The sequence below is a fragment of the Sus scrofa genome, chromosome 13, assembly GCF_054392235.1.
Source record: "Sus scrofa isolate SSC_HxYL_T2T_F1_AM1 chromosome 13, Sscrofa_HxYL_maternal_Yorkshire_Landrace_v2.0, whole genome shotgun sequence".
Taxonomy (NCBI): domain Eukaryota; kingdom Metazoa; phylum Chordata; class Mammalia; order Artiodactyla; family Suidae; genus Sus; species Sus scrofa.
Window position 1 is genome coordinate 67,841,550 of NC_139395.1, and position 14,576 is coordinate 67,856,125.

General features: G+C 42.3%; 2 protein-coding genes across 3 annotated transcripts in view; one reads left to right on the forward strand and one right to left on the reverse strand.

Annotated features, from left to right (window-relative positions):
* EIF4E3 (eukaryotic translation initiation factor 4E family member 3) overlaps window positions 1-14,576 on the reverse strand; it is a 153,808-nt gene that overhangs the window by 40,834 nt on the left and 98,398 nt on the right. The window lies entirely within an intron of this gene.
* Window positions 777-13,430, forward strand: LOC106505648 (uncharacterized). 2 transcript variants are annotated; one of them, XM_084989024.1, is made up of 5 exons: window positions 777-971; window positions 3,977-4,195; window positions 8,440-8,571; window positions 9,530-9,557; window positions 9,921-13,430. In XM_084989024.1, the coding sequence occupies exons 2-5, from the start codon at window positions 4,126-4,128 to the stop codon at window positions 10,018-10,020; spliced, it is 330 nt and encodes a 109-aa protein (XP_084845150.1). In that variant the 5' UTR covers window positions 777-971; window positions 3,977-4,125; the 3' UTR covers window positions 10,021-13,430. The 2 variants fall into 2 exon arrangements, 1 of the variants encoding a protein (XP_084845150.1); XR_014823522.1 differs by lacking the exons at window positions 8,440-8,571; window positions 9,530-9,557.

The following is a 14,576-nucleotide window of genomic DNA, read 5'->3' on the forward strand; positions in this document are numbered from 1 at the left end:
TAGCTGTCCAATACATTTTCTTCTTTGTTTGTTTTTGTTTTTGTTGTTTTTGGCCACCCTGTGGCATATGGAGTTCCTGGACCAGGGATCAGATCTGAGCCCAAGTTGTGACAGCTGAGGCAACACCAGATCTTAAACCCACTGTGCTGGATGGGGGATCAAACTTGCATCCTGGCACTGCAGAGACACTGCCAATCCTGCTATGCTGCAGTGTAAACTTCCTAACACATTTTCTTTTTCTTTCTTTTTTTTTTTAGGGCCCTACCTGCAACCTATGGAAGTTCCCAAGCTAGGGTTGAATCTGAGCTGAAGCTGCAAGCCTACGCCACAGCTACAGCAATGGGGGATCCAAACCGCATCTGCAACCTACACTGCAGCTGTGGTAATGCTGGGTCCTTAATGCACTGATCGAGGCCAGGGATTGAACCCTCATCCTCATGGATATTAGTTGAGTTCTCAACCTGCTGAGCCACAGTGGGAACTCCTCCAACACATTTTCCTTCTCTTAGATTTTCTTTGCTAGGAAAAATAATTCTGAGATTCTTGATGTTTCAATAAAAACAAAGAAAATTCCCTGCTTTAAGACTTAATTCATTATTACAGAGCCTGGGGAATGAGTTTCTTCACTGTAAGTGCTCAGGAAATGGGCAGAGTGAGTGTTTAATACATGCTGATTGATTTGTTTTGACGAATAAGTGTATGATTGGAAGGATCAAAAATAATATAGAGTCAGAAAAGTTGGAGTATAATATTTTTTCTTTGTATGCTTTCTTTAGAAATTGTCACCAAGTAGAATTAAATTAGACCAGTCCCAACTGTGAGATTACCTGCAAGAAGACTGACTTTCTTCAACAGTCAAAGCAATGAAATAAACATGTGGGATGGGATTTAGTGAGTGAACATTCTGGACTGAGAAAAAGAAGACACCATTCAATGACCTAATGAAATGCACAGTCCATGACTGGATTCTGGTATGAACACATCAGCTATAAAACAACATTTGGGACATTTGAAAAATTTAAATATGGACTGGGTATCAGATAATATAAGAGAATTAATATGAATGCTGTTAGCTTCAATAATAATATTATGGTTCTTTCAGTTTTAGGATACATAATGAAATATTTAGGGTTAAGGTGTGGTAATGACTATGAATTATTTTTAAACACTTCAATCAAAAATTTAAAGGAAGAGGAGTTCCTGTTGTGGCTCAGTGGAAAAGAATCTGACTGGTATCCATGAGGACGCAGGTTCAATCCCTGGCCCCACTCAGTGGGTTAAGGATCTGGTGTTTCCTGAGCTGTGGTGTAGGTTGAAGATGTGGCTCGGATCTGGCCTTGCTGTGGCTGTGGTGTGGGTGACGGCTACAGCTTTGATTAGACCCCTAGCCTGGGAACCTCCATATGCCTTGGGTGAGGCCCTAAAAAGACAAAAAAAAAAAAAAAAAAAAAAAAGGAAAAGAAAAGTACAAATGCAGGGAGCAGGGAAAATTTAACAACTGTTAAATCTAGGTTATGGGTATATTAATCTCTCTACATTTCTGATGTTTATAATTTTACATGAAAATGTAAAAAACATTAATAAAAGGTATCTCTTTCCTGAGTTCTTAAGGATGCTGGATTATATTTATTATATTTGGAAAATGTGTCTATGGTTGGGCTGCCCTTTCATCTCAAAAGCAGAAAAGGCATCATTTCCATTAAACTCTAGGCATTTTAGTACTAAAAAAGAAAGAAACAATGCAGTGGCACTAAAAGATTACTTTCCAAGTATTAGTTTGTTATATGCTGCTGTAACAAATTCCATAAACTTGGTGGTTTAAAACAAGATGAACTTCGAAACATAGAATTCTATAGGTAAGAGGTCTGATACAGCTTTTTTCTGAACTAAAATCATGGTGTCAACACCTGGAGGGTCTAGATGCCACCAGCATTCTTTGGCTCAACAGCCCCTTCTTCATCTTCAAAACCAGCAACCTTGAATCTTTGACCTTTTCTCTATTATCACATCTCTCCCTCATTTCATCTAGGAAAGATTCTCCACTCTTAAGGATCCATACAATGAGACGGGTCCACAGGGATAATCCAGGATAATCTCTCTAATCTCAAAGTCCATAGTCTTAATCATATCTGCAAAGTCCACTTCATAGGGAGGAGTAGTGTATTCACAGCTTTCATGATTAGCATGTGAACATATCTGAAAAAAGGCTTTGCTCTTCCTATCTCAAACACTGTTAAACATAATCATGCATGCTATCATGGGTAGCGGGAGTAGGTATATATAAAAAATAATGGTGGCAGCAACAGCTCCCATTCCTTAAGCACCTACAATATGCCAAGCATGGGCTAGGAGCTCTACATGCATTCTCTCATAATCCTAATGAGGCCATGAGGTTCATCAGATTCACAGATAAGGAAATCCTAGTTCTGTGAGGTTGTGATTTTTGCCAAAGTGGGAGCTTAAATTCAGGTCAATCTGATCCTAAAGGTCAACTTCAATACCTCCCAACTATTTTCCTGTCTCTGATGCCTTAAGCACCTTCCTACATCTTTCTCTCTCTCTTTTTTTTTTTTTGTCTTTTTAGGGCCACGCCCTTGGCATACGGAGGTTCCCAGGCCATGGGTTGATTTGGAGCTGTAGCCGCCTGCCTATACCAGAGCAACAGCAACGTGGGATCTGAGCCATGTCTGTGACCTACACCATAGCTCACAGCAATGCTAGATCCTTAACCCACTGAGCAAGGCCAGGGATTGAACCTGCATCCTCATGGATGCTAGTCAGGTTTGTTAACCAGGAGCCATGATGGGAACTCCTTTCCTACACACCCAGCACTTTAATTGATGCTGCTGGCCCACTGATGGGTTAAATTTCAATTATCAATCTATTTTATCTTTTTCACTTCTTTTACTTTTTTTCTCATTTCTTTTTAAAAAAACAATTTCCACTTCCCCTTAGATTTCTTCTGGAGCAAACCCTCCCAAATCCTTAAGCCAATATTGTGACCAGTCTGAGACAAGTCACTTAGGCAAACTTGTCAGGGCATGTGTCACTTATAAAACACTTAATTTGGAAATCAAGGTAGTAGTGGACAAAACACCTTCAAAATGGGGATTTTATCAGAAAATCTTGGTTAACCTGATGTATAGCACAGGGAACTATATCCAATCACTTGTGACAGAACATGATGGAAGACAATATGAGAAAAATAATGTGTGTGTGTATATATTTATAAATATGTATGACTGGGTCCATTTGCTATACAACAGAAATTGGAACAACACTATAAATCAACTATACTTTAATTAAAATTAAAAAAGAAGATATTGGTTAAGAGCCCTCATTAAAAGAAATCTATTGATAAAGAGCCAGTGCCTCCTGAGATGGGCTCAGTGAGCTTGTTGCTCTTGTGGTTAATTAGGAGGAGGATCAGAGACAACTTGGTTGGTTAGTTGTTTCAAATGAACAAGTTAGAGTCACCACCTGCTCATCTAGAACAACCTCAGCCTCTAGGGCATTTGATATTTCTGGTCAAACTCCCTCCTTGCCCCCTCCAGGTCAGCAAAATGAAGTTATACTAAAGTACCCTCGGATATAGACTTTGTACAGTACCCTAAAAAGCATGAAACTAATTCTCATATGAATCTTGACTTCCAAATGATTTATAGCAACTATAGCCGACCTTGAGTTCAAGTTTTTACAGTTATTTTATCTAACAAGCCGTCCATTAGAGAGCTTGGTATAGGATTCATACTGCTAGTTAGAAATTTTTTTCTTGAAGTCATGAGACTGAAATTCTAAGTTGCTTCTATTTGTCCATTAGAGGAAATCTCTTTATACCATTTCTCCAAAGTGCATTTAAACCAAAATCATGATATCACTACCTCTCATCCTAAAATCACACAGACGGGGAGATGGGTCATTTGTAGATCTAACCCTCTGTATTATCAATTTGTTTTCTCCTGTCTTCCTTTTCCAGCAACACACAGACTTTTGTCAAGCCAAACTCAAGATAAGTCACGCATGAACAGTTCATCATCTGGGGGAAATGGAACAAATTTCAATGAAATAAATAGTTTGGTAACTCAGACGCCATCATTTCACATGTACATTGTGTTCATCTCGTAAATGCCACAGCCCTCTGGTTGGCCAACTGGCTCTGGAAAATTACAAAGAAAGCTCCAACTCTTAAAGGCTGGTAAGCACCTCTTAATTTAATTTAAGGTTTTTTTTTTTTTTCCCTTTATGGAATAGGAATAGTATAAACACAAGATGGGAGCACTTAGCGCTTCTTTTAGCATCATCTTTCTGGAGCTGAGAGGGCTGCCCAGGGCCTTCACACGTAGCCGCCTCTTTGGTCTCCAACTCAGTTCTTCTCAAGACATTTTTAGGGCCTCCTCCAGAGGCTCAGGCCCAAACAGATGTCCCTCTCGCCCCCACTTCAAACTAGTATGGCATAAAGAAACACAAGAGAGAAGAAAGGGGGGAGAAAAAAAGCTTTGGTAACCATGTGTCACAGCATAGAAAGTGGTTCATATATTAAGGGAAAGTCAAAATGAAAAACCAGAAAATATGTAGCTAGTTCATGAGACTCCTGAAAAACAGCTGTTAGCAACTTCTCAGCTGAACCAAGGAGATATGAAGCTTAGAGGATCAGATTGATGATAACATGACAAACTTGAACACCCAAAGACAGAGCTGCTCAGCCTCGACAATATTGATTGACATTTCAGTGGATCAGACTTTGTTCAGGGAGCTATACCACGTGCTGTAGGCAGGGGTTAGAGGCCCTGACCTCTAACCCCTCACCACTCATAGCACTGCCTTTGTGGCAACCAAAAGGGTCTCCACAGTTGTTCCCTGGGTGCAAAAATCACTCCCAAGTAAGAACTTTTTGTTTTGTTTTGTTTTGTTTTTCAGGGCCGCACTTGTGCCATATGGAATTTCCCAGGCTAGGGGTCGAATTGGAGCTGCAGCTGTCAGCCTACACCACAGCCACAGCCACACCAGATCCCTAACCCGTTGAGCGAGGCCAGGGATCGAACCCTCATGCTCATGGATACCAGTTAGGTTCGTAACCCATTGAGCCACCATGGGAACTCCCCAATGAGAACTTTTGCCTTAAGGTATAAATTTGGATCACAGACTGTCCCAACTTATAGTGGTTCCACTTTAACAATTTTTCAACTTTACAATGGGGCAAAAGTGATATGCAATTCAGTAGAAACTTCAAATTGTGAATTGTGATCTTGTTTTCCCAGGCTAGCAGTATTCTCTTGTGAAGCTGGGCAGCTACAGCTCTCAGTCAGCTGCACAATCGTGAGGGTAAACCACCAATTTACCCATACAACCACTGTTTTCTACTTTCAATACAGTATCCAATAAATTAGATGATATTCAACACTTTATGAGGGAATTCCTACTGTGGCTCAGTGGTAATGAGCCCACCTAGTACCCATGAGGACAAGGGTTCAATACCTGACCTTGGTCAGTAGGTTAAAGATCTGGCACTGCCGTGAACTGTGGTGTAGGTTGCAGATGTGGCATGGATCCCACATCGCTGTGGCTGTGATGTAAGCTGGCAGCTGCAGCTCTGATTTGACCCCTAGCCTGGGAACTTCCTTATGCTGTGGGTGTGCCCCCCCCCAAAATAAACCACTTTATGATAACATAGGCTTCGGGTTAGGTGAGTTTGCTCAACTGTAGGCCAGTGTATGTGTTCTCCGTAAGTTTAATGGATCCTTAATGTACTGATTGAGGCCAGGGATCAAACCTGCATCCTCATGGATACTAGTTGGGTTCTTAACCTGCTGAACCACAACAGGAACTCTTCAACTTAATGGTATTTTCAAATTGTGATGACTTTATGGGAACATAAACCCACCAGAAGTTAGGAAGATCTGTCTATTTGATGTTCAACCTAACAGGCTTCTTGGGATCCTCCAGATGGGTTAGCTAGATTTTATAAATTCAAATCTCAGGATATTTACATACAGAGAGTACCAAGAGCAATTATGTAGCCCAGGCACATCAATTTTATAGATTAGGAAATCGAGGCCCCAAAACAGAGGGACTGTCTAACAGAGGTACTCCATTTAAGGGCCATCTAGGCTTTGGTACTGCTTAAACAACAAAAGAAACGAAAACCCATCACCAGATGCATATATAAGCAATCAGGATTGAGCTAGGGGGTGGGTCTACATGGGATGCACTTTAAACCAGAGCCTCTGAAGAGCTGCCAGTGGTCCCAGAGCCTGTGTGGATGACTTCTAGATGACCTTCATGAAAACTGTTCACTAGGATCTATTTGTGACTAAGAAGGGCCAACCCCTTTCTCTGAAAATCCTGGCTCTCAAAGATACCTTGGGTTGGAGTTCACACTGTGGTGCAATGGGATCAACAGCATCTCTGCAGGATAGGATACAGGTTTGATCCCCAGCCCGGCACAGTGGGTTGAAGGAGCCAGCATTACTGCAGCTGCAGTGTAAGGTTGCAACGGCAGCTCACATCTGATCCCTGGCCCGGGTACTCCACAGGCTGTGAGGTGGCCAAAAAAGATACTCTTGGTCAAGCAAAGACCCCCCATCCTTCCATCATCAGTGCATCAGTTAGGAGAAGGTCTGAGTATTCCTGAGCACTAAGAGCAGCAGACTTGCTGAAATGCAGGATTTAAGCCTAAGTGGGGCAGATATGTGTTTGCAGCAACTTGATTTGCACAGGAACAACATTCTGCAAGGAAAATCAGGCATACAAATCTCACCCTGGTTTGGCAGGCCTGACACTGCTGAAATGAACACATCGAATGCTTCCTCTGGCTCTCAGCTCCCAGAACTCCTTCCTGCAATCCACTCCACTCCCCCAGCCCACCCGGAGACTCATATCCGCTCCTCCTGAGGGCTCCTCTTAGCAACTGCTAATTCCACTACGGGCCCAGACACCCGAGGACAACAAGCAGCACCTAGTTGTGGAGGATCCTCCAGATCCTGGCGCCTCAGCAAACGGATGCCAACCCTGTGCATTCCCAGTGGCTCTCCATCTGCCTGGTTTCCTGGAGCTGCTGTTGTGGACAGCTGTTGTTTTTGCCTACCAGACCAATGGCCCCCCACTTTCTGGTGACAATATCCTGGTTTTGGGTTTCTTTTTTTCTTTTTTGGGGGGGGGTCACATCCGTGGCATATGGAGGTTCCCAAGCTAGAGGTTGAATCTGAGCTGTAGCCCCAGCCTATGCCACAGACACAGCAACTCAGGATCCAAGCCGAGTCTGCAATCTACAGCACAGCTCACGGCAACGCCAGATCCTTAACCCACTGAGCAAGGCCAGGGATCGAACCTGCGTCCTCATGGATGCTAGTCAGATTTGTTAACTGCTGAGCCACGATGGGAACTCTTGGTTTTTGGTTTCTTTTCTAAGGACCTGCTCCTCACACTCCTAGTCCTCAGGGTGCAACCCCCTACTCCAGATGTGGGATCGGAGCTCAGGGCTGGCTCAGCAGAGTCCTGTGACTCTCTGGTCTCAGACATTGGTTCAAAGGTGGGCAAATGGGGATATTGGGACCAAGAGAGTGGATTCCAGGTGGGTTGGCATTTCTGTTGAAAGAGACTGACTCTTGTAACAAATACAGCAGAGAGGACAGGGCCTGGCCTGGGGGAACAGGGGGAGCCATCTAAGATGCCTACATTGGATAGAGAGAAGCTACGAGATGGAGAGACCATGACCCAGACCCATGGGCTGGCTTGAGCTTCCAATCTGGCTCTGTCTTAAGCCACCAACCTTATTCTGGACTCTTGACTTCCTTGAACCAGCTAATTCCTTTTTAAAACATTTTTTCATTAAATTTTTTTTTCTTATGGCCACACTGTGGCATATGGAAGTTTCCAGGCTAGGAGTCAAATCAAAGCTGCAGCTGCCGGCCTGCACCACAGGCACAACAACAGTGGATGCAAGCTGCGTTAGCAATCTATGCCACAGCTTCTGGCAACACTTGATCCTTTAATCCCCTGAGCAGGGCCAGGGGTGGAACCCGCATCTTCACAGAGACAAAGTTGGGTCTTTAATCTGCTAAGCCACAAGGGGTATTCCCAGTTATTTCCCTGAAGCTTAAATCAATGAGGAGTAAGCTCCTACCCTGGCCGTGGAAGCAGTCCCTGCAAGTCCTGTAGGAGATGCAGGGCTTCTCTGATAATCATTTGCCATTCACCAAATTCACTGCGCATTTCCAATCATCCTTTTCTTGGGATTCCCCTAAAAGCTAGCTAAAGATTTTGACTACTTATTGTCCCTTATCTTTAGGTGGACATTTCAAGCTTGCTGTAATCTGGTGTGTCACCTGCGCTATCCTTTCCCCAGTCCCTCCCCTCTGGTAGCAAACTCTTGCCTAAAGCCTCATCAGACTCCTCCCCTATAGGTCCCCTGTGGCCTCACCCATCCTCTCTTTGTCCCAGGGTTTTGCCAGTCTTATGGTCTCTGCTCAAATGTCACCCCTTCCATCAAGTCTTCTGTGAACCACTGGCTCAGCACCATGGCTCCCTCACCTGAACTCCAGAGGCTTGTTGCCTATGCATCCCTTGGCACAGGTGAAGTGTGTTGCACGGTGAAGACCCACAGCAGGCGTTCAAGAACATGCTATTATTACCAGCAAAGTCACCTTCATACCTACTTCCCTGTAGCACTAAAAAGGCATATCGTTGAATGAATAAGATCATGTATGGCTATTTTGCCATTGTTTCATTAAAAATAGGCTGTCTTTACAGAATAGACTTGTGGTTGCCAAGAGGGAGGGAGTGGGATGAACTGGGAGTTTGCAGTGAGGAGATGCAAACTATTACACGTTTAGAATGAATAAGCAATGAGGTCCTACTGTAAAGCACAGGGAACTATATCCAGTCTCTTGGGATAGAATACAGAGGAACATAATATAAGAAAGGGAATATGTCATTTTGCTGTACAGCAGAAATTGGTACAACATTGTAAACCAACTATACTTCAACTTAAAAAAAAGGCTTCCACTGGCAAAAAAAAAAAAAAAAAAAAAAAAACCAAAACAAAATATAGGCTATGTCTGTACACGGCCACTAGGAAAACCATGAGCTGGAGGCACAGAATCAGCTATAAGGACTCTGCCTGCATCTGAGATGAAGTGGGAAGTTTGGGTAAAGTGAGATGTAAATAAAGTGCGGAGATTGGGTCCCAGGCTTTGGAGACAACGGGATTTGGGTTTAGATCCTGGCTTTGCTGCTGTTGTAGGATCTTGAGCCAGTTTCTCAGCATCCAAAGTTTGTTTCTTTGTTGGTAAATTGGGGTTTTGAGAACACATCTCACAGGGCGCCCAGGAGGTGTAAACATTCCAGCACAGGTGAAGCATTTCGCTCATTCTGTGACAAGCAGCATGTGTTCATGAAGCAGCAGCCAAAGGAAAATGTCTGAGACTCCATATCCTGTGCAAGACAATGCCTGCTTGCCCTTCCTGCCTCGCCGGTCCCCCTAGTGAGGGTTATATCACCAGGTGCTTATTTGTTTTTCATCTCTTCATAGGTTGGGAAATGTCAGTCTTCCATCTCAGGTAAGATATATTGCTCTCTTGCTTCTCTCTGGAAATTACTATTTAAAAATTCTTTCTGGGAGTTCTTGTCGTGGCTCAGTGGTAACAAACCCAACTAGTAATCATGAGGATGTGGGTTCAATCCCTGATCTTGCTCATTGTGTTAAGGATCCAGCATCACCGTAAGCTGAGGCGTAGGTCGCACACACCACTCTGATCTGGCATTGCTTGGCTGTGGTGTAGCCCGGCAGCTGCAGCTCTAACTCGACCCATAGCCTGGGAACCTCCATATGCCACAGGTGGGGCCCCTCTCCCCACCAAAAAATTCCATCATCCTTTTACTTTCTTTACACCCTGATGCTGACCCTGAGCATGTTCTCCTAGGACACCCACTCTCAGGACACCCACTCTCCTCAACTCATTTGCCGCTCGCCAATCTTGGTACCTAATTCTACATGAGAAAGATCAATGGGAAAAATCGTGACTGTCCTTCCATGGTGCCTGGTCCGGAGATGGTAATCCAAGAATATTTCTGTCCTTCCTTCCCTTGCTGATGGTCAGACAACAATTATTGACCAAGTGTCCTGTCAGTACCAGGGACTGTGCTGGGTGCAGGCATCCATGGTGAGCCAGACAGGCATGTGTTTCGGTCTTCACCCTCTTCGAGTCTGCAAGGCTCCTTTTCTGTAAATGGAAGGACAAATGAAGACTGGAACTTCACCAGCGCTCTTCTGCCCCTGCCATCTCCTTCTTTATTAAAATTGCAACACAAGGAAGAAAAACAACCACCCTTCCTCCAAGAAGGAGCTCGTAATTACCTGCCCCAGTCACTGGGAGGTGAATATGTTCATTGCTTTTTAATTATATTGGCCTTATTGTTTCATAAGAAAATAAAACACCGTCTCAACAGGGAGACTGTGCAGAGCAGAGGCAGCCAAACATAACTTAGGCATCTTATTAAAAACAATTAGGGATTGTTTGATGAGGCAGGTTCGTTTCCAGATGGCCAGCCTCCATAGAGCCACGGTTCAGACTTCTCACCTTCCCCCAGCCTCTTCCCAAGTTCTGCATCATCAGTTTGCTTAAAATACAAGGATGGGATTGTCAGCGATGCTGTTCCCATGTTCATTCTTTTTCTCTTCTCAGTGGCAACCAAGTCGTTTCTGCACCAGTGTTTACTGGCTCCGGGCTTCTCCTTTGCCACTGTCTCGGTCCCTCTCTCAGGATGTCAGGAGTGAGGTTGAGAGATACTTTATCGGCCTCTTTGACTTCTAGGTTTGCCTCGCTGGGTGAGCATGTTTGCCTGAGGGGACCTTGGGGACAGAGCATTTGTCAGCTTACCACCTCATTTTAGCCATTTGTTGACCAGGAGGGATGCAGAAAGGCCACAGTGATGTACCACTGGCTGCCTTCCCTCCACTCGCATCCTCCCTTTCCACCTCCACAGCATTTCAACAACACCCAAAGCCTGGAGGTTCTCCCCACACCGCACATGTTGTTCTGTTCTGTGCCTTTGCAGATGCTGTGTCTTCTCCACAGACTGCCCTTCTCCTACTTCTTGGCTCAGCTCACTTCTGCTCACCTTATACCTTTTCTTCTGCCACATCATCTCCCTCTCTCACATCCTGTCCAACCTCTACACCTGGGCTCTGCTGTTGGCTCTTCGTGCTTAGATCATAACAATCCATTCAAGGTTCCATCTCCCCTAAGAAACCATGGGCTCCTTGAGGGCTGAACTGTATCCATTGCCATCTTCCTAGCCCTTGGCACAATTCAAGGCACAGTTGGGGGGTCCTAATCCTAATTTTATACTAGAATCCCTGGTACCTTCTTGGGAGATGGTTTGGAGTGTAGCCCGCAAATCTGTATTTTTTTTAAATTGAACTATAGTTGATTTATAACGTTGTGTTAGTTTCTGGTGTACAGCATAGTGATTCAGATTATATATTATTTCTCATGTTCTTTTCCATTATGGTTTATCACATGATATGGAGTATAGTTCCCTGTGTTATACAGTAGGACCTTTTTCATTTTATATATAGTAGTTTGTATCTGCTAATCATAAACTCCTAATTTTTCCCTGCCTCCCCTCCCCTTTATGGTAATCATAAATTTGTTTACTCTGTTTCTTTTTTATAAGTAAGTTCATTTATATCATATTTTAGATTCCACATACAAGTGATATATGACATCAGTCTCTCTCTTTCTGACATATGTCACTTAGTATGATAATCTCTAGATCCATCCATGTTGCTGCAAGTGGCATTATTTCATTCTTTTTTAATGGCTGAGGAGAATGCCATTGTATGTATATAAATATACACACACACCACATCCTCTTTAACCATTCATCTGTCAATGGACATTCATCTATGAATGCTTCCATGTCTTGGCTATGCCAATAGTGCATCTATGAATATTGTGGTGAATGTATCTTTTCAAATTAGAGTCTTCTCTGGATATATGGCCAGGAGCAGGAATGCTGGATTATATTGCAACTTTCTTTAGTTTAATTTTTTTTTTTTTTGGCAAACCCACAGTATGCATAAGTTCCCTGGCCAGGGATCAAACCTGCACCATAGCAGTGACAACACTGGATACTTAACTGCTAGGCCACCAGGAAACTCCCTATTTTTGGGTGTTTAAGGAACTTCCATACTGTTTTCCATAGGAGCTGCACCAATTTACATTCTCACCAGTAGTGTAGGAGGATTCCCTTTTCTCCACACCCTCTCTAGCATTTACTATTTGTAGACTTTTAATGACGGCCATTCTGACCAGTGTGAGGTGATACCTCATTGTAGTTTTGATTTGCATTTCCCTGATAATTATCAATGTTGAGAATCTCTTCATGAGCCTACTGAGCTATTTGTCATCTTCAGAAATATGTCTATTTAGTCTTCTGCCCATTTTTTTGTTTCTTGGTATTGAGTTGTATGAGCTGTTTGTATATTTTAGAAATTAAGCCTTTGTCAGTCACATCATTTGCAAATATTTTTTCCCAGTCCATAGGTTGTCTTTTCATTTTGTTAAGATTGTAAATTTGATTGTGCCCCATTTTGTTTATTTTTACTTTTATTTCTATTGCCTTGGGAGACTGACCTAAGAAACTCTGCTATGATTTTTGTCAGAGAATGTTTTGCCTAGTTCACCTCTAGGAGTTTTATGGTGTCATGTCTTATATTTAAGTGTTTAAGCCATTTTGAGCTTATTTTTGTATATTGTATGAGGGAGTGTTTTAAGTTCATTTATTTACATGTGGCTGCTCAGCTTGTCCAAGACTACTTGCTGAAGAGACTGTCTTTACTTCATTATATAGTCTTGTCTCCTTTTGTTGAAGATTAATTGACTACGGGTGTGTGGGTTTATTTCTGGACCCTCTATTCCCTTCCAGTGATCCCTATGCCTGTCTTTGTGACAATACTGTGCTGTTTTGATTATTGCAGCTTTGTAGTATTGTCTGAAGTCTGGGATAGTTATGCCTCCAGCTTTTCTCAGGATTGCTTTGGCACTCGTGGGTCTTTTATGATTCCATGTAAATTTTATGATAATTTATTCTAGTTTTGTGAACAATGTCATGGGTAATTTGATAGGGATCCTATTAAATTAGTTGATTGCTTTGGGTAGTATGGCCATTTTAACAATGTTAATTCTTCCAATCCAAGAGCATGGGGTATCTTTCCATTTCTTTGGATCATCTTAAATTTACTTTATCAATATTTTATAGTTCTCAACATACCGGTCTTTCACCTCCTTAGTCATGTTTATTCTTAAGTTTTCTGTGTTTGGGCTGTGGGATGGAAATCCTGTAAAATTGGATTGTTATGATCATTATACAACTACAGATGTGATTAAATTCATTTGAGTAATAAAAAAATACTAAAAAAAATAAAAGCTATTGTTTTTATTTTTAAAATACAACCTGTATTTTTTAGCATTTCCCCAGTGGTGCCCTTGTACAACAAAGGTTGAGAACCATTACAGTTATCACTCAACAAATATTTATAAAACTGTGCTCATCCATACTAGGAAATAAAAAAGATTTCTAGATTATCTAGAATAGGGTTTTTACAGGTCATTCCTGCCTCTGAGAAATCTAGACACATGACTATATGGAGAGTAACTTATTTTTTTAAGTTGCTTGGTTTTCCCCCAAAAAATAAAGAAGAAGAAATCAAAATGAGTACAAATAGCAGAAGGTTGCTTAAACCTAAACATCCATTGTCAGAGGATTGATTAAATAATAATGATGTGCCTCAAAATTGGAATTCTATATAGCCACTGATAGGGAAACTCTCTAGCTGCAGACATACACCAACACCCAAGACAGAGTAAGTGAAAAAACTAAGATACAAAGCAAAATTTGGTGGCTGTTTTGGGTTGTGTTCCTTATCCCTGGTACCATTGAAGTTGACTGTATTTGCAGAAGATGAGGCCAGACTAGATTAGGGTGGGCTCAAGTCCAATGACTGGTGTCCCTTTAAGAAGAGATAAACTTGCATACAGACCCAGAAGGTCACATGAAGATGGAAGCAAAGATTGGAGTGATGGAGCCCCAGCAGCTAGGATAGAGGCAGGGAACAGATAGATGTTCCCTCAGAACCTCCAGAAAAAGCATATCCTACCAACAACTAGATTTTGGACCTCAAGCCTCCCTATTGTGAGAAAGTAAGGTTCTATTGTTTCAAGCCACCCAATTTGTGGTGATTTGTTATGGCAGCCCTAGAAAACTAATACAGTAGCTTATCATTTCTGGGAATCTATCTATCTATCTATCTATCTATCTATCTATCTATCTATCTATCTATCTATATATCTCTCTATCTATCTATCATCTATCTATCCATCTATCAATACTAAAACTGTTTCCGAAAGGATACCCAAGAAACTGAGGCCAAAATGACTTCTGGGAAAGACATGAGGATGGCTGGGAGCAAGGGAAGAAAGAGAGATTTATTTTTCAGTGCATGCTCTTTTATGTTTTTTTACTTTTGTACTATATTCAGATGCTATTTTATTTCATTTTCTTTTTTAGGGCTG

What these genes read in the sequence shown, in the direction of transcription:
- LOC106505648 (XM_084989024.1), top strand. Translation starts at nt 4,126, where the DNA reads ATGCCACAGCCCTCTGGTTGGCCAACTGGCTCTGGAAAATTACAAAGA. An exon ending in GCTCCAACTCTTAAAGGCTG is followed by an intron (nt 4,196 to 8,439) that starts GTAAGCACCTCT and finishes TCTTTGTCCCAG; the next exon opens with GGTTTTGCCAGTCTTATGGT. An exon ending in ATGTCAGTCTTCCATCTCAG is followed by an intron (nt 9,558 to 9,920) that starts GTAAGATATATT and finishes ATGTTCTCCTAG; the next exon opens with GACACCCACTCTCAGGACAC.